The sequence below is a fragment of the Tympanuchus pallidicinctus genome, unplaced genomic scaffold, assembly GCF_026119805.1.
Source record: "Tympanuchus pallidicinctus isolate F22 unplaced genomic scaffold, pur_lepc_1.0 scaffold23, whole genome shotgun sequence".
Classification (NCBI taxonomy): Eukaryota; Metazoa; Chordata; class Aves; order Galliformes; family Phasianidae; genus Tympanuchus; species Tympanuchus pallidicinctus.
In genome coordinates, this window is record NW_026294740.1 from 7116989 (window position 1) to 7141748 (window position 24760).

Below are 24760 nucleotides of genomic sequence, written 5' to 3' on the forward strand. Positions count from 1 at the left end.
ACCTAAAGCACTGGGGTTTACTGAGAGGTTGGGAACTGAAGGAGCAGTTTCATTTGGGTTATTTTTCCAGCTGTATAAACCAGAATCAACAGGTTACACGCTGTCCCAGCAAAGTGCACCCAGCACAGTGCAGGAAGGAGGGGTATGGTGTGCTCCACTGTTATCTATGGGTAAAAGTCCCTCTCTGTGAGCCCTAAAGGTGTGAGGCCCCGAAATCATCCCCGCAGTGTGGGCAGAGTCCATCTGTGCCTGGCACATCTGGCATGGCGAGCTGGGCACTGCAGCACTACTGCCTGAAGGGCCCTTCCAGCCCCAGCCATTCTAGAACACTACGATCCCACCACTCTGCAAACAAAGGGACATTTAGCTTCCTAGAGCAAACCTAGCGCCACGTTCTGCAAGTCCACAGTGGGCAGAAGCGATGGAGTAAACCCAGACCTTCTCCTGGTAATGCTTAACGCTGCTCCCCAAAGGCACTGCCTGCTCCCCTCTACCCTTTTTATCACATTTTGTGCTGAGTCCCCAGTAACCGGACCAGAGATGACCCAGTACCATGGCTGGGACACACCACCCCAGCCCCAATTAGCAACTGGCTGGAGACTCCAGCACACCTGGAGACTCTCCTGGTCAGGGACCCTCCAGCACCAGGTGTGGAGACTCCTAGTAGCATGGCTGCAGATCCAGCAGCAGGGCTGGGGATCTCCTGGTAAGCGGGTCAGGGACCCCCCAGTAGTAGAGCTGGAGATCCCAGAGTAACAAGGCTGGGAATCGCCCAACATTTGGGCTCGAGACCTTCCCTGCAATAGGGCCAGGGACCCCTCCAGTACCAGGACTATGGACCCAACTGGGCTGGTGTCTCTCCCAGTACCAAGGCTGGGAACCCCCAGCAGCAAGACTGAGGATCTCCACAGTAACAGGGCTAGAAAGCCAGCAGCAGGGCTGGGACGCTCCCCCAAAAAAAGAGACAAGGACCCTCCACTCCCGGAGCCGGGACCACCCCGCAGCAGCAGGGCTGCAGAACCCCACGTACCAGGGCTACGGACCCGACGGCAAGCAAGGCTGCAGAGCCAGCAGCAGGGTCGGGGGCCGCCCATAAACAGCCTCAAGGCTGGAGAACCCGCAGCACGAGGGTCAGGGAGCCGCTATTAGCCGGGCTGGGGACAGTCCTGTGCCAGCAGGTGCTGGGCCGCCCGGCCGTACAACTCTCCCCCCACCCCTCCGCACCCCCCCATGGAGGCGCGCTCCCAGCACCGCCCCTCCGCGGCACACGCGGTACCGGCGCCGCCGCTGGGGCGAGCCGGGCCCGGCGCGCACATGGCGCTGCGGAGCCGCCGGCGGAGACCGGCTCCAGCCGGTATATAAGGGGCTGGGAGCGAGCGCAGAGCAGCCGCCGCCGCGGGCAGCAGGAGCAGCGAGCGGCCGCCGGGCAGCGGGGCACCTCGGCACCTCCTGTCGCCGCCCCGCCGAGGGTCTGCCGGCATGGGCAGCTCGTAGCCCCGCTCCTCGCCCCGCCGCAGCACCCAGCGCCGCCCGGTGAGTGGCTCCCGGGCTCGGGGAGAGGGGGGCTCGGTTGGCTTTTTAAAATTATTATAATATATTTTTTAATATAGATATATCCATATTTTTCTTCCTTTCCCCCACCCCCTCCCTCCTCCTTTCCTCCTTTTCCGCATCCCTTTATTTTTAGCCGGCGGCCCCGGCGCTGCAGAAACCAGGTCTGAAATGTTCGGAAAGTGATGCAGGGAAGGGGGGGCACGCTGCGTCCCTCTGCTCCGGCATCTTTAATTTTATTTTTTTTTTTTTATTCCCCTTCACGGTTCACCTTAATTTCTTTTAATTTTTAAACGCACCTTATGCACGTTACGGTTGTGTTTTTTTTCTTTTTTTTTTTTTTTTTTGTGGGTTTTTTTTTTTTTTCTTTTTTTCTTCGCTTTAATAGCGTGCTTCCTTCCCATCCTCGTGCCATGACACAGGCATCCAGCGCCGGCCCCTCGGGGGGGATCGCGGCACTTCCCACAAAGTTTGGGCACCGCACGGCGGTGGTCGTGTTTTTCCCCCATCGCGCCCCCCCCCCCCCCCCCCCCCCACCTACCTTTTTCCCTCTATCCCCTCTAACTCGGAAGGATGCTGGTGGCAAATCTTCCCCCCCCCCCCCCTACACCGGCCGTGACCCACCTGGCGGTGCCGCAGAGTGTGGCATTGGGTGCTGGGGAGGGGAGGATGGGGGGGGGTCCCACGGGCACCCACTGTCACGGCTGGGTGCCTCGCTGCCAGGTGAGAAGTTTCCCGGTGGGATGGGGAAGCGCTGCCGGAGCCGCCCAGGGTTCAACCGAGCGTAAAATGGAGGAGGGAAATGCCTGGGGGTGGGGGGGGGTGTCGTGCACCGGTGGCCCCTCTTGGGTGACGGCTGCAGGCGGCGCCGGGACCGCGTCCCTACGGGCAGCGCAGGTGTTGCGATGCAGAGCTGAGCCGGGGCCGCGGGTCTGGCCGTGCTGAAAAGCACCGCAGCGGCGCTTTTGGGGTACAGGTGTGCTCCCGAGGAGTTGCCGAATGCCGACAGCCGCTCGATGTGACGTTTGAGGGCTTTAAGGAGCAGCGGCTTGCTGCGGTGTGCCGGTGTCATTGATCGACGCTGCGGGGAACGAGAGGCACCCCGAGGTGCGGGCGGCCGCGGGCCGTCACTGCCCAGCGAAGGGCTGCGGATGGGGAGGTCGGGCGCAGTCGGGAAGCCGTGCAGCCCCGGCAGCCCTCTGGGTGCCGCGGTGGATCTTTCACGAACTGCATCCATCCCGCTGTGCTGGAACGCAGCTGATCGCTGGGTTTTGCTGATGGGAACGGTTCAACCCGGTGCTGAGCGGAGAGTTTCTGGTCCTTGGTTCAAAGGGCGCGGGTAGAAATGGTCCCTCTGGGACTGTCGGGGGAGGGACTTCAGCCCAACTCCTGGATTTAATTCCTCAGCAGCGCGGGGACTGCCTAGCAGCTCCAGCCAGCTGCTCAGCCGTGCCTTGGTAAGCAAAACTCGAGCTGATGCCTGGTTTGTTCTCTCCTCTTTTCCAGATCAAAAATGACTGTCAAAGCTGTAAAAATGCCGTGCACCACTCCAAATGTTTATACTAAAGTGCCTGACGGAGGATGGGGCTGGGCAATTGCTGTGGCTTTCTTCTTTGTGGAAGCTCTTACATATGGCGTTATAAAATCATTTGGAGTTTTCTTCAACGACCTGATGGAAAGCTTTGATGAAACCAACAGCAGGATATCGTGGATAATATCCATCTGTGTGTTTGTGCAGACTTTCACAGGTAAGAGTAAAGGGCAAGAGCCAGAAGGTGCAGTTCTGCTGCTGACTCAGCACATGGAGGCCAGGGATCAGGGACTTGTGTCCCAATGGCTCCATGTTAAATTGCAGCCTCCAGGCTTTGTGGCTGTTTTCTGAGACACAACCAAATGGCTGTCCCAGCCCCCTGGTCTCCCTGAGCTACAGCTCCTGCATGGCACAAGGACGTGGCCCTTGGCCCAGCTGCTCAGCTCTCAAAGGAGACGAAACTCTGACAACAGAACACCAAAACCCGACTCAGTGGTAGAAAAAGACCAAAATATAACCCGAGCTTCACCAAAACCCATTTGCTCCTGCTGGTTTGTTCCAGGCTGTCCACCCATGCTGGTTCTTATCCCAGTGCCATGAGCTGCGTGCTGCTGCAGGAGCGATGCTCCGCTATGCGAGCAGATGGGGAGGTGTCACATGGAGGGGATGGGGGTACCTGCAGGAGGTGGCTGGTGGTGGAGCTGCTGGTTGTGTTGTTGCTGACCTGTGCTGACCGCAGCTCTCTTCCCATCCAGCTCCTCTGTCGACGGTGCTCAGCAACCGCTTCGGTCACCGCTTTGTCGTGATGGCTGGAGGGGTGCTGGTCAGCACGGGCATGATCACGGCCTCCTTTGCCCACAGTGTCGTTCACATGTACATCACCATCGGCATCATTTCTGGTGAGTTCCCCTCTTCTCAGACCTGCCATACGCTTGGCTTGCTCCCGCTGCTTCCAGCGAGCTCTGCTGGGGAACGCTGCCACGCTCGGGCAGGAGCTGTGACTGCTGGGCTCAGAGGAACGCCCTCCGTGGGATCACGTTCTCTCTTCTCCTTTTTCTCCCTGTTATTTTTCCCTTGTTCCCATCTGGCCTGGGTGTCCTGCTCACATCTGCTGTCAGTGAGCTTGCCTCGCTTATGGGAGTGATTGCTACAGGCTGAGTCCTTGAGCAGATGGGGTCCTCCAAGTGACGCTGCTGGCTGTTTGGGAACAGGTTTGGGGTTTTGGGCGTTTTGTTTTTTCTTGGGTTTTGCTTTTGTTATTTTTCTCTCTTCCAATTTAAAAAAATAACATTCTGGTTTCCCCAATGATTTTTTTTCCAGGGTGACTTGCTGAGTTGGCCGAAATGATACTGTGTAATCTCGCCATGGGGAAAGCTGACTTAACGTGTTCTCGCATCGGTGTTTCCCCCTCCTTTACTTGTTGTTATGGCAATTTTTGGCATTTATTCACAGGCCTCGGGTACTGCCTCTCTTTCCTCCCGACTGTCACCATTTTATCACAGTATTTTGACAAAAGACGTTCGCTGGTCACAGCAGTGGCATCTACAGGGGAATGTTTTGCTGTCTTCCTCTTTGCACCAGGTACAGTGCCGGAACACCACCAATTCATGCATGCCTAAAGCACAGCACTACTCTGATCTTTCTCCCAACAAAATGGTGCATGCTGGCCTGCCCATGAGCTGCTGCAGCCCATGGGTGGTTCTCATGTACTCATGTCCTGCAGGCAGGGTTGCAAGTAATCCTGCAGAGCTGAGAACCATGGCTGACACCCTTTCCTGTCCCAAGGAGCTGTGCTGCAGGATACCCACATCCCCAGCATAGGGGACACAGCGGGGAGCTCGCAGCTGTCTTAGGCCACAGCAGGGAGAGGGGAAGAGGCACAGCCAGGTGCTGGCAAGGGCTGGGAAAAGGGCTGAGCTCACCCAGCATCACCAGGCAGAACAGGACATGCTACACTGATACACAACCTGCTGCTTCCTTATATAGATCTTGCATGCTAAAAATAAGACCGAGAAACTTCAGCTATTTAAAACATAAGGCAGTACGAATCACAAGCCCACTAACCTTTAGGAGCAGTCCTAAGCACAGGAAAGTGACACGTCCCCATCACCACCTGCTCCCCACCAGCGTGTCACAGCTTCAGAAGTCATTCCCCCCCACTTCTGACGGGTTTCTGATGTGCATGCATGCTTCCAGCTAATACCCATCACAAAGCTTAGCTGATTGCAGATGAAGGCTTGCAATTAAGCAGTTACATGCACCTTAGAGCAAGGCTAACAGGCTTCCTCTAGTAGCTGGTTTCAGGGTGGGGTCAGCTGTAAGAGGAAACTCAAATGTTGAGTTCACTTTCATTCACTAAAAATAGCACCACCTCTGTCCTTGCGCATCCCCAGCTAGCTGGGACCTCAGAAGATAGCCTCAGCCCAGTGACAACCCAGGAGATGTTTGGAGTTGGAAAGGACCCTTAAAAGTCATCCAGTCCAACTCCCCTGCAATGACCAGGGACATGTACAGCTCAGTCAGGTTGCTCAGAGCCTTCCGTAGCTGTAAACTCAAATAGCTGCTTGGTGCAACTGCAGGGATTTCTAACGATGCTCTCTTTTTCTGCTTTCTTTCCTCAGTAAACACTCATTTGAAGGAGCAGATCGGCTGGAGATACAGCCTCCTTTTTGTTGGGGCACTGCAGCTGAGCATTGTCATCTGTGGATCGCTGCTGCGACCCATGATAATCAGAGAGCAAGAAGAAGCAGCAGTGAAGGCGCAGCCTCCAGAAGAGCCTGCAGAGACAAAGTACATGCTTGAAAATGAGCAAACACGCACCTCAATAGAGTCCATTGACTCAGGAGTAGAAATAACTACCTCACCCAAAAATGTGCCTGGAAACACCAAAGCAGAGCCGAAAAGTGACGAACCAAAGGACCATGTACAGATAATTGTTGAAAATAACAGCACCCCTACAGAACCAAAAACCAAACTACTGGACTTCTCTGTGATGAGAGACTATAGCTTTATCTGTTATGCATTCTTTGGCCTGTTTGCTACCCTGGGATTCTTCGCTCCCTCCCTGTATGTCATTCCCCTGAGCCGCAGCCTTGGCATCAGCAAAGACCATTCTGCATACATACTGTCTGCAATGGCGATTGCAGAGGTCTTGGGCAGAATTTCAGCTGGCTGGGTGCTCAACAAAGAGCCTATCCGCAAGATCCACATCGAACTCATCTGTGTCGTTCTGCTGTCCATAGCACTGTTTGCCTTCCCTTTTGCCTCTGAATTCTGGGGGTTGATGACATGTAGCATATTTTTTGGGTTCATGCTCGGAACAGTAGCGGGCACACACATCCCACTGCTGGCAGAAGACGACGTGGTTGGCATTGCAAGAATGTCTTCTGCAGCTGGAGTCTATGTCTTCATTCAGAGCTTCTCTGGGTTGGCTGGGCCACCCCTTGCAGGTAACACTTTCATTGTGGGGTGGTTTTTTTTGTGTGTGTTTGACAGATATTGGTGCTGGCTCATCTAGAAAGCTTTCTTCCAGCCCTAATCATAGAACTGCCCTAAAGACCTGCAGCTAGCACGAGGAGACTCAGAGCCAGAAGGCTGCTGCAATGCAGCTCTGCAGAGTCCCACAGATGAGGCAGCCTCCACTGAGGAACCTCAGAGCAGAGAAAAATACTGCAGTGCAACCCTGATCCTGTCAGGCACCTACTGCAGGCATCACTTCAGGCTGTACTGAATGGTAGAAGCACACGACTTGCCCTGTCCATGTTTTTACCATACTCAGCCAAAAGACAGACTCTCTCGTAAGACAGAGATGCCTAAAGTATTGCAGTCCTAGAATGACTGCAGTGACTAATGCTCTGACTTGCCTAGCAGTGACTTGCAGAACACATTTTTACTGCTAATTTTAAAGTAACATCTATTTGTCATTAAGCGTCCTTTCCTTGCAAATTGTGATGCTGCGGTACCTGGATTAGAAGCGCTATGGGAGGGATGGGCAGGAGCGTGGGGGCAGGCTGTGGCTAACTGACTTATTTTCTGTAGGTGTCATAGTGGACAGAACACAAAACTACAGCTCAGCTTTCTACTCCTGTGCTGCTGGCACGGTCATGGGTGCTGTGTTTCTGTCCTTGGTGAGACCGTGCAAGGTTGGGATGTGCCACCAGCAGCCACCGGGCGCAGAGGGAAGCGTGGTGGAAGGCACACAGGACTCACCAGAGGACTTCATAGACATGGACATTGGGAAGGCAGATCATTCAGGAAAAGGCTCTGACAGCGTGGCTTAAAAACCACTCCTCTACCAAGCATCCTTGGTGTAAGACTACGGAAAATGTCAACTCTGCTCCACATTTTAAAACTACATTCTGAAGGGAATGTGAAATTTTAAATGTGAACAGAACAGTTGCTATCAACAACTTTTTTTTTTTTTATTCTTACAAAAAATTTTTTTTAAAACCAACTGAAAGCTCCATAGAAAGCCACAAAAGAGCAGCTCCTGCCTAGCATGAAGATGTGATGCACACTCCTGCTTTCCAGTACCACCTGTAGCTGAAGTCTTGACCGATTCCATGTGAAAAACTGAAGAGCAGAACCAGCCCATGCAGCTCAAGCCAGCGGAGCAGTCTGACTGTCTCCATCCCATGCTGCAAGCCCTGTGCAGTCCAGAAACCAATTATGCTAACGAGAGAAGAGTATTTCATGCAATACCAGTAGCCAACTGCATTTTCTTGCAGAAGAATATGGACTGATGTTTCAGATTTGAGGAGGAGGCCAGGCTGGATAGCGGCTTAAAACATTGCAATTATTCTTCTAATTAACTTGAATGTCACAAATGCTGGGAAATTGGAGGTTCCATATGTCTTTATGGCCAGTTATTACTGCACATGTATCACAATAAGGTCATTTTTCTTCTCCTGATTGATTTTTTTTTTTCTTAACTATTTTCTATTCGTTTTCTGTTTATAATTTAACTATTTATTAATTTATTCTGATAGTTAAAGGACATTATTTTAAATAACTGGAGAGGAAAAATTATCTTCTGCATAGTGGGAAGCTGTCTTTACGTTAGTCTCTTCAATACCTATATTGTATTGCTCGCTTGTGAAATCATTAGGAAACTTAATTTTACAGCGTAGTTGTTTTTAATAGGTAGCTCTTAGGTAGCCCAATTATTTAAAAGATGACGATGGATGATAATAATAAACTACAGATTCAGCATCTCTTTCTGTAAGGCCTCAGCTGCTGGCAGCAGATCTGGCTGCGCTGCCACGATCAGATCGCTGCGCAGGGAGGATCCGGCCCGGCATGTCTTCAGCCATGTCTGAATGTACCCCCAAATTTCCCCTCTAGGGGCACAGAGCTCTGTGCCACATCACTGAGCAAAGGCAGGTTGGTGCCAGCGGCGCCCCTTCCTCCCACACTCGGTGAGAGGCTCTTTGCTGCTGCCTTCAGGGAGAAACGAACTGGAGCCCGTGTGCATTTAATCTGTGAAAGGGAGTGCAAGACAAAGTAGTGGCTGTTCATGTAGTCTTAGTGGGAGAGGCTCCCGCTCACGGTGACACAAGCTTGCTTACCCCACCTATATGCATCTTAATGCCTCTAGGCAACTCAGGGGGATCAATAAAACAAGTCTGCTTCGGTTCGATGCTTTGGAAAAAAAAGCATTTCTGTGCATTTAAGTGGAAGTGGCATCATGCATTAACTGCTACACTGACACGTCTGTGCGTTCTACCAGCCATAGATATGTGGGACAATCTGTTAAACTCCTCTTTGGGAAGGTGCTTGATTTGTTTTTCTGTCTTAGATGTCCAAAAATGAGACAGGCACTCGTGCAACCAGTTGGCTGCAGCAGCCCATTGCCATTGCCTGGCAGCTGTCACGTCCACGCTGCATCTCGTGTCCTTTCTGTGCCTCAGCACTTTATCATCCCCAGCAGAACCTCACGCCAAGGACTGGAAGACCCCTCACAGAGGACTCATGCATTGTGAGTCAGTGAGTCAATGATCAAATGTGTCGCGTTTCGATGTGCTTTTATTTATTGTTAATTTATGATACTTCAAGCACGTTGGTAAATGTTCTGTAGCCTATAATTGTAAGGTTATTGAAGTCTTTGTAATACGAGACCTCACTACAGCACTTTGCTATTACAACTCTGCTTGAAAGTGGAATAAGGCCTCCAGGTTCTGTGTGTGTGTGTGGAAGCTCTCCGTTCTGCAGATTTACGAGGTTCTACTGTATTATTATTATTGTTTGTTTGTTTGTTTTTTACAACCGTTTCCAATACAGCTCAAATCCTACATTTGTCACTGACCTCACAGCACGTTTCTGTCCCGGCTCCAGCAGGGCAGCACGGCTGTGCCGGCCCGGCAGGTGCCAACGAGCTCAAAGCAGGATTTACTGATTTGTTTGTAATGTATCTACTGGTCTCTGGAAATACTCTAAACACTGAGTTTTTGCAATAAACTTATTTGTTTTTTTTTAACCTCTTTTTTTTTTTTCCCTTCATTTTGAATTCATTTTGAACCTCCCTCTCCCCCCAGGGCTGCTGCTGCTTCCCCTACCAGGAGGGCTGTGCTGCTGCACATCATTCCTGGGGCTGAAGCAGTGCATCTGCCCTGCAGCTTGGGCAATCCCACGTTCTATATGAGCTGCCTGGAAGCTGGTAGCTTAGTGCTGACCTCAAGGGTACTCTTGTCAACCCTTATAGCACAGGCCTGATTGTAAGCAGCTGCTGCTGCTGGGTGTGAGTGGGAATTGAATTGGTGCTACTCAGAGAGGTGATCTGCATGTCTTCAAGAAGCAGGCAATCATGTCATTATTATATCATCTCTCTCAACTGCAGAATGCTTTCTACTTGCCAGGCTGGACAGCTTGTGTATCAGAAACCAAGCTAAAAAACTCCAGGGTGGTTGCACTAAGTGACAATTTTCTCCCCCTCAAACCTCACTTCTCTTTATACCAGTTGAGATTATGTCCTCCCTCGCTTAGTCTGTAGCTCCCAGAACCGCCAACCCCTGCAAAGAGCACTACAGCCATGCTGCATCGTTTCAAATATGAGTGCATATATTCAATGTGCAAATTAACTACTTGCTGAAAGACTCATCACACCACTGATACACACTAATTGCAATTTGCTTTCATTCCAGTTGCAAAAGTTCTAGAGCAGAGATGATAATATGTGCAAGCAGAGCAGACGGCACAAATACCAGAGTGCCAGGAAGATCATCAGTCTCCAGATCTGACTCTGGCTCGTTTACAGCAGTGAACAAACATTATTTGCAACAACTTCCACAAAAGAACAACAGAAGAGCTTTACAAAGGCTGCTCTTAGGTATAAGAGCACATAAAGCTGTAACACTATCATGTCTCCCACCACACAATTTTGAGTAATTCTTCCCACCTGGTTTAAATTAATGGCCCATGACCTCCTCTGTTATCCTGGTCTGAAGGCATTAATGCCAGAATAAAATAGAGCAAAAACACTTCTGCTCAGTAACTGTACATCCAATTTGAACCAGTAAATAGGAGGACAGCGTGGGAGAGAAGAGCTCACTTCTGCAAGCCTTCAGAAGGGATTGTATAAGCTCTGTAGTCATCTCGCCAACAAGGGCAATGCCAACCAGATGTAAGCACAGGAAATTACACAAGGGCAGCTTGCAGAGGGCAAAAAATGCCAGCCATAGGTGTCTGTCCATCCTAAAGCAGAAAGCTCTCTTGTTCCTTGTTTGGGGGAATAGAGGTCTTCAAAAGAAAGCCCCTTTCTTTTTTTTCCCCCATTGAAAACTAAAAGGAACAGCAACCTGTAGGCCTTTGTCACTTGCTTTAGATGAGCTAACATCAGGTACTCAGAGGGAAAAATGTCTTTAAAAACAGCTAAACTGGTTTGGGGAGGAAAAAAAAAAGTGAAGTAGGTGCTTACAAAACAACACAAGTGTTTTAATGATTCCCTTCAGATGTTAGTTGTTAGCATGTGAGATCATTGTTTTCCAGCTGCCCATAGTAAACATGACCTGAATTTTCACACTGATGCAAGCACAAAAAGCAATCCTTCTCCCTCCTTAGAGCTCACCCTGAAGATGTCTCAGAGTTCAGTTTTAGAGAGGCTCAAGTAACTGCTGGCTTTGTTTAAAGAGCAACAAAGAGAAAAGCGCTGTTTGCAGAGGAATTACTTTCTACTTGGTGACCAGTGGGTAACACCGAAAGGCAGAACCCCTCCTTTTGCACTGGAACACCACACCAAGAGCACGTGTTTCCCTTTGGCCAGAGATGCTTTGCACAGAAATCTGCCCGCTGCCCATCAGCACTGTGAGCACAGACCCACAGGGGCCTGGGGGCTCTGGGCTGGAGAGGGAACGGTTCCCTTTAGTGCAGTGCTGCTGCAGGAGGCATCCAAAGATGCTCTCAATTAAAGAACCCTGTTGTCAGCTGAAGTTTATGTACCTCCTATGGGTCGAGGCAAACTCCGGGGTTCCTGGCAGAGATATACAGAGTTTTCCCTCCCCACTGCACTCACACAGTCTTTTATTTGCAAGATGTGCAAACCCATAGCCTACGCTAGCATAAAGCTCTTTTTTTTTTTTTTTTTTTCCCTGCAAATTGCAGCAAGTCATGCAATAAATCAAATACAACCCCCCACCCTCTTTCCTACAGCAGTTGTCAAGCCCCAGTTACGACAATTTGTGGTAAAATATTACTCACCAGCATTTTGGCCTGTGTGAGAAGCTCTGCCTCTGTAAAGACAGCCCCCTAAATCACTGCTTTGTCACAGAAGCCACAAGCGTAACCAAAAGACTTATTACACGCAGACGTTATGAGAAGAAGGCCAACAAGACAATAGTTCCCCCTGCTTCCTTTTTGTCAAAGCTTTCACTAATGCTGTGAATGGCTTTTGCTCCTTCAGCTGCTGCTGGCTGCTTGCTGTGGGCTGCCCAGCCCTTGGGCACTGTGAGCATTGCTGGGAGCTCGTGCCAGAGCCTGGCACCCCTCACCACGGCCCTTTGCTTTGAGCACCACAACAAGTTAGCAGAGGGCACGTGAAGTTACCATAACCTGCACAGCAAGGCTGCTTTGCATTTGGCCACTGATGTCTCTCCTGTGCTGAGGACTCCACATTTGGACGCACTGCTCCAGGTGAGAGCTCACCAACATGGAGATGATCTGCTGCAGAATGATCCAAAGACCTGGAATAACCAGAGAAATTTACAGCCATGGTTTGTCTAAGGGCTGTGGGAGTTGGGCACAGGGAACCAACCCCAGCAGGGAGAGGGGTTTTGGTTTTCATTGCTCCCCATGCAATGCTGCTGCTGGAGCAAAGCACTCTCCAGCTCTGCCCTGGGCACTGAGCAGGTGCCCCAACCCCAGCACAGCCCCTGCTTATCCCCATTGTGTGCAATGGGGGAAGGTTTCCTGAGGTGGGGTTACTGTAAATTGATGACTAAGTAACACAGGGATGGGTGCCCAGGTCACCTGAAGAATACACAGACATTTCAGTCACCTCTGATCCATTTCTGACACTGTCCCTTGGACAAATCCACTGCTGAGGCCAGTTTGAGTTTCAGCCACTTCCAGACACAACATTTGAGCAAAGTCACTTAAAACCTTCCCCTTGCATGCCTGCTTTTTCTGTTGGTGTCAGCACACCCTGGGCACACATCCTGGCTGCAGACAGCAGTGCTCTGGGGACACCTCAGTTCTCATGGGCACTGTTATTCATGGCTCAGCACTGGCAGCCAGGAGCTAGCACAGTAAATGCTGCACTCTGCGTTCTCATAGAAAGCCAGCAGCAGGTGTAAGGAAAGAGACTGCTTGGTTTGCACAGAGAGGAGAGCAGGGCAGGATCCAGCAGCAAAGACTGGGCTGAAGTTGGGGTGCACCCACAGCAGGGCTCTTCTGCTCTACTAAGGCAGCTGCGTGCTACAAGCCAGCTTTTGCTGAACTGTGCATCGTGCATGCCAAGAAACTTGGCATTTGGCAACACGTGTGGAGCAGGAGGACCATACCCTGCTAGGATCTGAGCACTCTGCCCCTTCCCAAACACTGCAAGGCTCCCTGACTGCTGGGAAACATCCCTCACTCTCCTCCTGCAATAGCCCATGCCTTCAGGCTTTGAGCTCGCCCTCACCACAACACATTAGTCACCAAAATGCTGCCTGCACTTGTATCTCCCTCCCTCATGCACCCCAGGCTTTATCAACAACAGCTTATCAGTAGCAGCCACTCAGAGGAGCAGCCCCACGGCACTATCGGTGACGTGAGGCAGGGCTGGATCACTGCTGTCAGCTGGTCTCACCAGGCGGATGGATCAGGCTGGTTTTGTGCCTCCAGGAAAACCCAGACCCCTCCCATGCATCATCAGAAAGACCCAGAAACAAAACCCACGCACTCTCTGCACAGAGCTGCCTGCCATTCTTCAGTCCTCCTGGCCTCGGAGTCCAACAGGAGCACTGCACACCTCTGTGAGCTCAAAAGCTCTGAGTGCAGCAATTCTGCAACAGCAAAACTCTCCCCATGTCCACCTGCAGGGGAACCACTTGGTCCTTGCAAGACTTTCACTCCTTCAGTGACTCAGCACAAGTCCCCATGCTCTGCCAGAAGTAAAACACATTAAATAATCAGTACCTGGAAAGACAGAGCCTGCAGAGTCTCTCCCATTCGCAGGCTGTTTTTCTCCTGCCCCAGCTGGTGAGGAGTCAGAGCCCTGCACGGCTTCTTTCAATCTCACAATTGAGAGCTCTCAGAAGAGAACTTGGAAACAAACTCCCTTTACAATTAGCAGAAGTCCTGGCCCAAACACATCACCTCAATATTTAAATACAAAACCACGTTCAATCTTTGGTTTGTCAAAAGTTTTCATTGAAGCTGCCCATATCCTTCCCAGATCTACAGCGTTAGCTTCGCACCTCCACGATTTTTCTTCCATCTATTTTGCACAGCCTTGAATAAGACAGGAGTTTTCAAGAATTTCTTCATGCCTTTAAGATCAGGGGTGTATCTGAAGGAAGCAGGGCTGGCTCTTCTAAAGGTAGATACAGCCTAACCAAGTCCAGCCAGTATTTCTTTGTCACCAATGCATTTGCCTGTAGTTCTGACCCAATTCTGCAAGCTGCTCTGCTGGTGAAATCTGACAGTGGCAGCACTTAGGAATGTACCTGTACACTTGGAAGTGCTTCTTGGACTGTATTCTTTAAGGACCAGACCTTGCAGCCCAACCTGCATGTTGTACTTCTGGGGACAACGGCGTCTTCTGTGCAAAAGAAGGAGCCAAACTGGTCAGCTAACAGTGTGTGTAAAGCAATAACTGAACATAAACGGTATATTTTTATAGGGTTCATTTGTTTCTGTGTAAAAACAATAACAAATATCAGAATGTGTGTTTCTATTTCAAAATGCTATTTATATACAGAGATGCAATTTATTGTGTGCTTTCTCATTGGCAGAACAGCAGATAATTCACACACTTCAGAGAAACTAATTGCTCTCAGTGTGTGAGAGCAGGAAGGGAGCACCAAAGTAGATCTGTGCAGCAGGGTGCACAAATTAATCCTGAAAATGATGCCCAGTGGGAATATTCTCACCTGCCAGCCTGGTCTGGGGCCCAGGGATGAGTGAGTCAAGTTACCAGGAAAGAGAGGAAATATCCTACCTAGGTGATGTAAAGCGAAATGAAAGGCTGACCACATCCTGGTAACATTAATTAAAAATAACACCCCGACACAGGAAATTAAACCTTTCACGTGAGGCGCCAATTAAATCTGTGAACCCGCTTCAGGAAAAAAAAATCATAAAAATCAGAAACTATGTAAATAAGCCGGATTAAAGTCCAAGGCGCCTCCTCTCGATCTCCACACGGGCAGACGTCTGACCCTCTGCCTGCAATGCACTGCCAAGGACAGGGCCTGGTACCAGGACGGGCTCTCAGGGCAGCGCTGCCCTCAGATGATGTCTCCCACACCCACAGCCAGCTCCCTCAAGAGCAGCAGTTCACTCACCGCTGCCTTTCACCTGCAAATGCTGTTTCACTTGTGCACAGGGACTCTCATTCCTGCAACCTTAGCACTAGCCTTACAGTACATGAGATATTAAACTTTTGCAGCTGTGTGTAGTGCAGCACACCCCAGACCCTATTTATAAAAGAAGTGTTCAGCAGTGATGAAGACAAACATTCCTGGATACAGGCGGCATCAGCAGAGACCAAACACTGCAGCATCCTGTTAGCAACCAGTGTCAGCCAAGAGATGATACAAACATGAGCTTTTCAGTGAAGAATTTTTAATGCACTGGTAGATTCTCATCACGCTGTAAATTTTAAAATAGTCTGTAGTAAATGATGGAAAGTAACCCTTTAAATACCCGAGCTTTTCTGTGTGTACTCTACACTTCTTTTGCCTGCTTTTTCTGTATGCTTTAGTCCTACACCACATCAAAACCTGCTGGTAACCACCTGTGGCTCGTCTTGAACACTTCCAGGGACTCAGGGGAAGGAGACTTGATGGCTGTGCTGGGCCCTGCCCATGACAGTAAGGCTTTCACCATAAACAGACAACACGAAATGAGAAAGTTGCAAGATGTTAAGATTTGAATGCTGTAAGACCAAAGACTTCAGAGTCGTTTTCTCACCACTGCATTCTGCTCCACGCTCTTAATAAAAGTGGGGTTAATGCTAGCTAGGAGGTCTTCAGCCCCTGTGTGCAGCAGAACCCTTCTGCCTCTCTCCCTCCAAGTGCCCTGGCAACACCTGCTTCTTGTTAGCAAAACAAATAAACAGTTTGTTTCTAACCACAAGTATAACTCTCTACCGCTGACATTTCTTTGCACGTCTCAGACCGCAGCTTCCTTTTGAAACCCTAAACTTACATGCTCCCTCAGTTCTTTAGTAAGACTGTAGAAAGATGAGAAAAACAAGCAGCCGTGCAGAGACAGAAGCGACAGTATCTACAGCAACAGCTGAAACAAAAACTAATGCAGGGGTTGTGAAATTCGCCGTGCAGGGACACTCAAACAGGCTGAGTGGTACATATTGATGGTGAAATAAATCTCACGAGTGAGGCGTCAGCTCCCAGGCAGAGCTCGTGCTCCCAGCCACCAATTCCCATGGCACTTCCCAGGCAGAGGCAAACCCTGGCAGCGGTGCTCTGCTCCTGACACCTCTGTCTCAGGAGGCCGTGGGAACAGCTGATAAGAGTTTTGAAGATGCAATACTGGCATTCATGCCCTGCTGTACAAGATCTGCAGGGCAGCGGGTGATGGCACCAAGATGCAGGTGGGCGAGCAGCGAAAGAGCCCTGCAGCAGGGTGCCAACAGCACGGCTGCTGAAGGAGAAGAAAGAAAAGTTTGGCTATTGGCTTCTGGGACTGCCCAGACCTGAGAGCTTTCAGCGTGGCACACCGCAGCTCACACCTGCGAGCTGGGCACAGCACAGAGGACACCTATCTGAGCTCCCCAGGTGCCCATGGCACTGGCACAGTCCAGAAACCCGCCCAGTTTCACAGCCTGCGTTAGGTAAACTCTTCCTCTCTACACCTCCTCATCTTCCTCCGCTCCTTTCCACTCACAGCCCCGCTGCACGCCGCGCTCCCCCCCCCCTCCCGCCGGGGTGCAGCTCAGAGCCGGGGCCGGGCGGCGCTGCGCAGCCCGCTGGCGCCCCCTGCTGGCCGCCTCCGCGGGGCTCCCGGATGGCAAAGCGGAGCCCAGCGTTGGGGGGGAAGCCGGCACTCCGGCCGAGCTCTCAGCGATGCTTTCAGCTCTTCATACGGTATTTTTAAGGCTGAAGACACTGTGGGGTTGCTGCTGCCCTTACCCGCACACCCCGTCACCATGCAAATCTGATTGTTTGAGCGTGACATGCCTAGCAAAGTCTGACGCTTGATAGCTTTATCAGGGAAGGGCCAAAGAGCGTAATTAGGACTGGCACAGTTCACTTACCAGGGAGCCCTGCTGTGATCAGCGGGCCAACCCACGCTCTGAGCGTGGCACGGGTCACTGAAACTACCAGACTTACAGCTCACCTCTCACATGTCAGGAAGTTTTTAGCAGGTAAAAAACACGCTGCTGTTTGTTAGGGACTCCCCTCTTGGTTTTATTTGCATGTGACACTCAGCAGAAGAAAGGGTGTCTGAGCAGCACGGTTCCACTCAGAATTTAGCACCACGGCATTCCTGTTAAAATCTTTAGCACCACAGCAGAATCAGTGCCACTCGTGTGCCCACCTTCTGCGAAGATTAGATAGCAATGAAGTGGAAATACATCCATCTTCTATCGCATAGCCATAAAACAAACTAAAAAGCAGTAACCCTGCTCACCTTCCACCACACTTCCGCAGCAAACAGAATAGAACAAAACAATTCCATTGGAAGGGACCTCAAAGACCATCATGTTCAACTGAAGCTGACTGTTTCTGTTTTGAAAGTCATCTGAGTTTTCAAGGCACACAAAGTCATTGCTGTAAGACAACACAGTACCTTCTGTCACAGGAGTTTGTCCAAAGGAAATTCCAAGACTCAGCTGGATGGAGGCGTAGCACAGCTATCCTCACAAAAAGCATCTCCTGGTTTTTGTCCCCTGAGATAAACAAACAAATAAAGAACCATTGATGACAAGGCTATTTTCAGGAAACAAGTGGAAATACAGAGAAAAGGTGTGAACACGCAGGGTCATTTTTACTAAGGAAATGTTCAGTGTTGAGCCGGACAGCCTGAGCCTCCAGGCAATTAGCCTACGTGGTTTGGGTTGTTGGTTTTTTTTTTGGTTCACAGAAAGGACAATAAGAAATGTAGGTGCTTGAATCTGCTGCTGATTGCTAGGGGGCAAAGTCGTCTTGGCCCTATGGATATTAGAATAGGCTCAGCAAAATACCTAATGAACAGCACCACAAGAAAAACACCACTATGGGCGAATAGCAAATTTTATTACTGTACTTGCCCTAATTGTTTTCTCAACTTTCACTTGACAAGAACATAAATCCCACATTATTATGCTCAACAAAAGGCAAAACACCTCTCTGTCCACTGCAGTTATTGAGGGAGTTTATTTCTCATGCACACTGGCTGACAGTATAGCCTTTACAGAGTAATTCCACCAGCTCCTGAAGCACCAGGCTGCTGCTCTCAGATCACCCTGCCATCTGCAATGGGACCACTTCAGTGAATAAAAGCTACAGAATCAGCTACAGGAGCTGGCATTTGGGCTTGCAAGAGACTGACCTTTAAAGTGTCTTCACACCTGTTCTCTCCAGCACTAAGCACTGGGAACAGGCTTTTAACAGACATCTCCACCTTGATTACTGGCCAACTCAAATCTCAAGTTCCCTCTGTTTATCACCTAACAGCATTAAGTACCTGAGTCAGTCTGTAGGCTCACAGTGTGCCCATTTACTTGAGAAGCACACGCTGTATCTGCAACTGGAATAGGTTCTGGGATCTGTACGGTCAGTCCACAGCAAAAGGCTTCACTGTACTCCTTCAGCCATCTCCTGCCATCTTCTAAACGGAGTTCTTGAACAGACCTGTACAAGGAATTCAGAATGGCACGAAGTTATTAAAATGACATTAAATTATTAATTACCTTGCAGCAGAATAAGCCAATCAACTCGCTTAACAGCTTTTCTCAGAGCTGCAATATTCCCACTTATTGCGATTTTTAATGAATTTCAGTCCGTTTCATGGCACAAAAATACACAGACCAGCTGCTGTGCAGTACTGTAACATGTAACACAACATAGAGGCTTCAAAGATCTCGTTGTGTTGATATCTCCCATCTTTACCAACCCTGCAGCAGCACTCTGCCCATCACAGAAGTACAAATGTTCACCAACGACGGCTGCAACGCTGCACACCAAGGCCACACAACAAGAGCTTGCCTATCTGCCATCACACCCAACTGGGCCACCAGCAGCATCACTCCCCTCAGCATGGGACAGAACCCCAACAGGACCACCCACATCTCAACACAACCATCCCACATCCCAACACATCCCATCCCACATCCCAACACATCCCAACACATCCCATCCCATCCCACATCCCAACACATCCCATCCCATCCCACATCCCAACACATCCCATCCCACATCCCAACACATCCCATCCCATCCCACATCCCAACACATCCCATCCCATCCCACATCCCAACACAACAATCCTCCTCCCCCCCCCCCAAGCTGTGCAGTAGCTGCCCTGACTGCACTTGGGATTTGTTTTCCAGCACTCACTGACGGCAGGAGCGCAATTACTCGCTTTACATGTCCGCGTGAGAGAGAGGAGCGTATTTTATTAACGGAATTCATTCCACAGCTATGAAGACAACCAAGCAAACGCTAACGCGCGTACACAGCAACTGATCGGCACCAGTGCAGGCGTCACACGGACCACTACTAAACGAAGAGCTGCGGATGGAATACCCGAAACAGAATCGCTGTGTCCGTGCGGCGAGGAACGGACCTGCGGACCGGACCCACGCGGGACCCACACGGACACGGAGCCCCGCAGCCGGAAAAGGCCCCACCGCCCCGGAGCCGCCCTCGGCCCCGCCCGCCCCTCCGCCCCTTCCCCCGCACGGGCGGAGCCGGGCACGCCGACCTTCCGCCTCCGAGCCGGGCAGCGCGTTAAGGCTGCGGAGCTTAAGGCAGAAGGTGGTGATTCCTGCGCTGCCCAGGATAAGCGCGCCCATCCATGGGTTTCTTTCTCTTGTGCGGAGCATCGCAGCTCCTGGATTCTGGGTTCTGTAGGTGTGTTGTCTGTGTTTCCCTGCCAGGAGCTGCACGGCCCCACAGCTTCTGTTTCTTTGGTGTTTGCATTAAAACAAGAAACAAAAGGCAGGTCACGATCACGGAATCACGGACTGTCCCGAGGTGGAAGGGACCCATAAAAATCACTGAGAAAGAGGAAGAATCCAGCCCACAGATCCAAACTGTGTTCTGTTGCTTGTTTGTTTCTTGATGTTTTCATTCTCCCAGACATCTGAGAGACACAAACCAGAGAACAGACAGGATCCCAGCTCTCCCAGTGCCAAGATGGGGATTTAATTTCACACTTAGAGCTCCGTCCCGGTGCGGGATGTTATCTGCTGTGCTGACTGAGCACAGCTGCTATATTTAGTGCTCAGATCTCCTGCACTTCAGTCCTGTGCTTGGACCACAGCACTGCTCCCTCTGCCCCTCTGAGATGATTTTGTCTGAAGCAAACAGGGGCGGTTTGGATGCATGCAACGCCCCCAGCCCTCATCATTTCCAGGCACGCTGCTGAGCGTACTTGCAAACATCAGCAGGCAGTTCTTTGGACAGGGTTGAGAGCAGCAAACAATCTCACCATTTATGTGTGCTATGGATCCGCTGTTTCTCGTGGTAATGATTTCAGCTCTGACCTGTTTGACAGACTTTGCATTAAGAGCTGGATTTACCTGCGCCGAGTGAGACGTGGGAATGGAGAGACACCCAGGTCTGCAAGAAATGCAAGCAGAATGATGGAGAAAAAATTAGTCCACACTACAGAAGTCCATGATCCAAAGAGCTGCAGCTAAGGAAATGGGAATTCAAATGAGGATTCTGTCAGTTTTTTGCTTGTAAGGAACTGTAAAATGTGGGGTTATTTCCTATATCATTGCCAAGACCTGGAGCCCTTCTGCAGTGGTCACTGCAAAAGTGAATGTGGAACTGGACTGATGAAACCCAGCCACAAAGAGCCGCTGGAGGACCTGCACAGAAAGTGATCCTTCACGAGAAGACAGAGCAGACCTTTTCTCCAGGAGTCTGAGTGCTCTGCAGAACTTATCTCAACATGCTGCCCGTCCCTCAGTAAGGAAGGTGGCACGCAGGCTGGAGGTGATTTCATTTCACTCAAGGTGTGTGAAGTGACACAGCCTGGGAGAAAGCAGCCCGACCAAGGAGTGACTCACATGAGCAACCTGGGACACAGCTTCAGGCTGAGAACTGCTCTCTGCAGTGGTTTTTCTCTCCTTGATGATGGAAGCTGACCCTCGTTCAGTTAGCTGCTATAAACACTGCTTAAATTTGGGCAGTAGCTCTGATCCAAGGAAAGCTGCCCTGCACAGAGCTGCTCCAACACCAAGGGCAGCCAAAGGTGTAAGCGAAGGTGTGATGCTGCACGTCCCCCTGTGCTTTGGTATAATGACAGACATTTGTCTTGCTGCAAGCAAATGATACAGGGCACAGAAAATAAAGCCTGGCTCCAGCTAAAGGCTCGGCTGTCAGCCAGATGCTTTCACATTCGATCCTTGCTTCTGTCAAGGGAAATATAAAACATTTTACCTTGCTAGTCTTAGTGAGGAGCTACTTCTGACAATTGATTTGCATCTCACATGTATAAATACTCTCCGTGTGTTTATGCTACTCTTGCAGGAAAATGGGGTTTCCTTTCTGAAGGAGGAAATCTGTGTCAATCAGTGCTTTGTCTTGACAAAGAAACAGACAGGGTGACTTGCTGCTGACGTTCATCCATTGAAAAGATGTTCCCTTGCCTCGCTGGCATCCACAACTAAAAGATAGTAGGGATGATTATGCACCGATTTATTACACAATGAATGGCAACATTTCACTTGGAACAAAGGATCTGCTGCGTTCTGAAAAACGTGTTTCTCCCTCAGTATTGCAGAGTCACGTAGACAGAGCACCCTTTGCAGCAGAAGGCAGGTTTGTGGTGCCCAGGTGATAAAACTGGAAGCTCTGAGAGTATTTTTTTAAAGGTGTAACTTAAAGTTCACAGCTGCAGGTTGCAAGCGTGGATCCCCCCATCAGCTCACAGCAGTGCTGTGCACACAGCTCCTGCGTCACACTGAAGACAGCAGCTCTGATGCCCATCGCTTTGCTGTGCCTGGTCTGAATCACATCCCCTTTTCTCCTCAACGTTTTGTAAGAGGGGAAGGGAGAGAGGGTGAAAGACAGTCTGCTTGGGTCATCTGCATGAAGAAGAGGAAGTTTTTCCCTTAATTCTAGACAGTTTTTTTAGCAAATGTCAGACATGAGCTAAACAGGCTGCCACTGCTCAAGGCCTGCTCAGCTTGCTCAGCTTTCTCCCCTGCAAATCCTAACATTAACTCTTTGAAAATGCTGGTTGTTTTGGAGGTTTGCTGTTTGCTTGTTTCCTCTTTCTTCAGGAAGAAGAGAGGCTTCAATGGGAAATGGTCATCAATTGGTAGCTGCTTCTGTGACTAGATGTGGATTAATGTAGAAGAATCAAGCTCATACAGAAAATAGTGCAAACCATTACACCTAGGCAACCCCAGAAGGCCTGCATCATTTATAGATATTGCCTTTTCTTTCTATAGAAGCTTAAAACCATTCTCAACCAAAGACTGCAGGTACACAGAGCACTCAAAGTCGAGCCTGCTGTCAGGCTGCTGAGCACACATACTAATTGTGGAAGTGCTGACTGACTTAATAGCCTGATGTGAGTTGCTGGCCATTAATGACACAGGGTTGGTGTCATCCCACAAATGTCATTTGCATGGTATATGATCAGTGTGGAAACAGTCATTCATCATCTCAAGTCTGCATGGGGGAGTTTCAGTGTTAAGATACACACCCTTTTTTTCCTCTACTGTTTCCCCTTTTGAATCTGAGAAAGAAGTAGCTTCCTTTAACATAAGTTGACTGTCTTCCAGGTTTTGGCCAACAAGAACTAGAGAACACAGGGCAGAGCCTTTACCATGGCTCAGAGACATCAGACCTCTGATCCTGGATAGGGGAAAGAAATGGAAACCTAACAAGGCTGCAAGCATTTTGACTGTAAGTCTTGCTACCTGTCAATGGGGAGAGGCCTGGGAACACAGCACAGCATCTTCTACACTGGCAAGATACAGGATCCTTTACATTGAACACTGGATTCAAAGACAGCAGATACTGAGAGGCACAGAGTTTTATGCTTCCTCTGAAGTCCTAAATTAATCAATGCTAGCTGGCCTTGATCAGTGTCATCTCACTGATCCATATTACGTCATGTTTTAAACTCTCCAGAGAAATTAGGTTTATGCACTTACTGTGTATGCTGACAAACATGTCCCTACCTTATCCTCCCATGCCCTGCAGCCCTTGTTGCCTGCAGAACAAATGTACATCTTGCTAGTGACAGCCAGTAGCTGGGAAGACAAGCCCTCTGAATTTCACCCTTTGTATGAAGGCACAGGTTGGAAGTTGCTCTGAGCCAGAACCCTCCTCAGAGCAGCCTACATCAAATTCAGGCTTGTCAAACCGAGTGCTCAGCAATTAATCAAACTGTTCCACTTTCTCTTGAGGAGCAAAGCAGACACAGCAACGTGGTCTCCAGTGCCCCTGAGTGCATGTGTGAGCGGTGACCATTTCTAACATCTCAAGCGTGCACTTCTGCTGGGGGTTTTGATTCCTTATCTTCAAGTCATCACAGCTCGTTTACTGAATTCACATGCAAGGATTTTGACTCTGCCACAGCAATTTTCACAAGCCAGACTGGGAAGCTCACAATAGAGCCTTCCAAGAGCTTTCCTTTTAGCAATAAGGAGCAAGAAGCACGGAGCCCAGACAGCTGCTAAAAATGGAAGTTGCACTCAACCAAGAAAAAACATTTTGTCCCTCAGTAAGCGTGCATAAAAGCACAAGGGAAGAACGCAGAATAATTTGCCACAATCCAATACTATCTAAATTAGACACAAAATGACCCACCCTACTGCAGGACCTTGTGGGACTCCTTGGACCGAGTTCACTGAGTAATTTCCATACAGTTGTAAAGAGCTTGTGTGCATTAGGCAGTAACTCAGCAGTAACTCGCACCAGAGCAGACTCATCCCATTTCCACCCATATCCCCAACACTGCTCCCACCTGGCAGCTGCTGCTCTAGCACTTTGCCATTCAGCCACTCCAGAGCAGACTGTCCATGTCAGCTCCTCACCAAGGCTCTGGATGTCAGCTCCAGGAGCAGCCATGCTCAGCTCAAGCAGTGAGCAGGGCTGTTCCAGCACAGCTTCACTTGATTTTGGTTCCCTTGTGTCAGTTATTGTGTAATCACCAACTAACAGGAAGGAAGAGGCTCAAAAACCCAACCTACATGCAGTGCAATTAGGTGTTCTGTTAAATAATTTATCAAATGCAACAAGACTTCTGCTTGCTCACAGACCCAGTCACAGCCCTTCTCTGCCCACATGGCTCTCCCTGCTGCTGCCAGACACAGCACACAGCCATGTTACCAGAGCCCACAGGTTACTGCTCAGTAGTCCATTACCAGCCCTGGCTCTGCTAACAGAGCTCACGTCCCAGCAGCATGCATATTTCAGAAATAGTCACTCAGCGTTACCAGCACTTCTGTTACAACTCCAATGTATCCTCAGGCAGGTCCTCCCAATAAGGAAAAGCTATTTCTAATGACAGCTTTATTCAACAAGGCCATAACCTGGGTGAACCTTGCTGCAGTTCCTCTGCGGCACCACCCTGCTCTCTGGATATTGTTTTATTCCATATGCAACTGAGAGCATCTCAGAAAACAAGACGTACAAAAACAAGATCTCGACATCATTAAAAAGATTGAAAAGGGAAAACATCACTAAGGCTGTTCCAACTGTTCCAGTGCAAAAAAAGTGGTCAAGTGCTAAGAAGCAGAAGCACCTGCTCTAGAAACATGGAAGACTCAGAAACAAAACTGCATTGCAAAGCAGAGCAATGCTTTGTGTTTCTCACTCCTGATTCCAGAGATCCATGAGATGCTCT

At 49.8% G+C, this 24760-nt stretch overlaps 2 protein-coding genes across 10 annotated transcripts in view; one reads left to right on the forward strand and one right to left on the reverse strand.

Moving 5' to 3' along the window:
* The window catches only part of ARSG (arylsulfatase G), a 39659-nt gene extending 20068 nt beyond the window's left edge, over positions 1 to 19591 (reverse strand). For 3 of the 8 annotated variants that reach the window (XM_052688041.1, XM_052688034.1, XM_052688038.1), the window contains exons 1-3: positions 19282 to 19576; positions 18410 to 18576; positions 17534 to 17633 (exon numbers count right to left, since the gene is read on the reverse strand). The gene's annotated coding sequence lies outside the window, so the exon portion shown is untranslated. Of the gene's footprint in view, positions 1 to 2175; positions 2198 to 17533; positions 17634 to 18409; positions 18577 to 19251 lie in introns of those variants that run through there. The other 5 variants (XM_052688039.1, XM_052688036.1, XM_052688037.1 and 2 more) reach the window with 5 other exon arrangements.
* SLC16A6 (solute carrier family 16 member 6) lies at positions 1371 to 9557 on the forward strand. 2 transcript variants are annotated; one of them, XM_052688049.1, is made up of 6 exons: positions 1371 to 1533; positions 3058 to 3299; positions 3838 to 3981; positions 4535 to 4663; positions 5704 to 6531; positions 7121 to 9557. In XM_052688049.1, exons 2-6 carry the CDS (start codon positions 3065 to 3067, stop codon positions 7360 to 7362), a joined length of 1578 nt encoding a protein of 525 aa, XP_052544009.1. In that variant the 5' UTR covers positions 1371 to 1533; positions 3058 to 3064; the 3' UTR covers positions 7363 to 9557. The 2 variants fall into 2 exon arrangements, with proteins under 2 accessions (XP_052544009.1, XP_052544008.1); XM_052688048.1 differs by lacking the exons at positions 1371 to 1533; positions 3058 to 3299 and having other exon boundaries at positions 3873 to 3981; positions 4403 to 4663.
* Positions 19592 to 24760: the final 5169 nt, after the last annotated feature.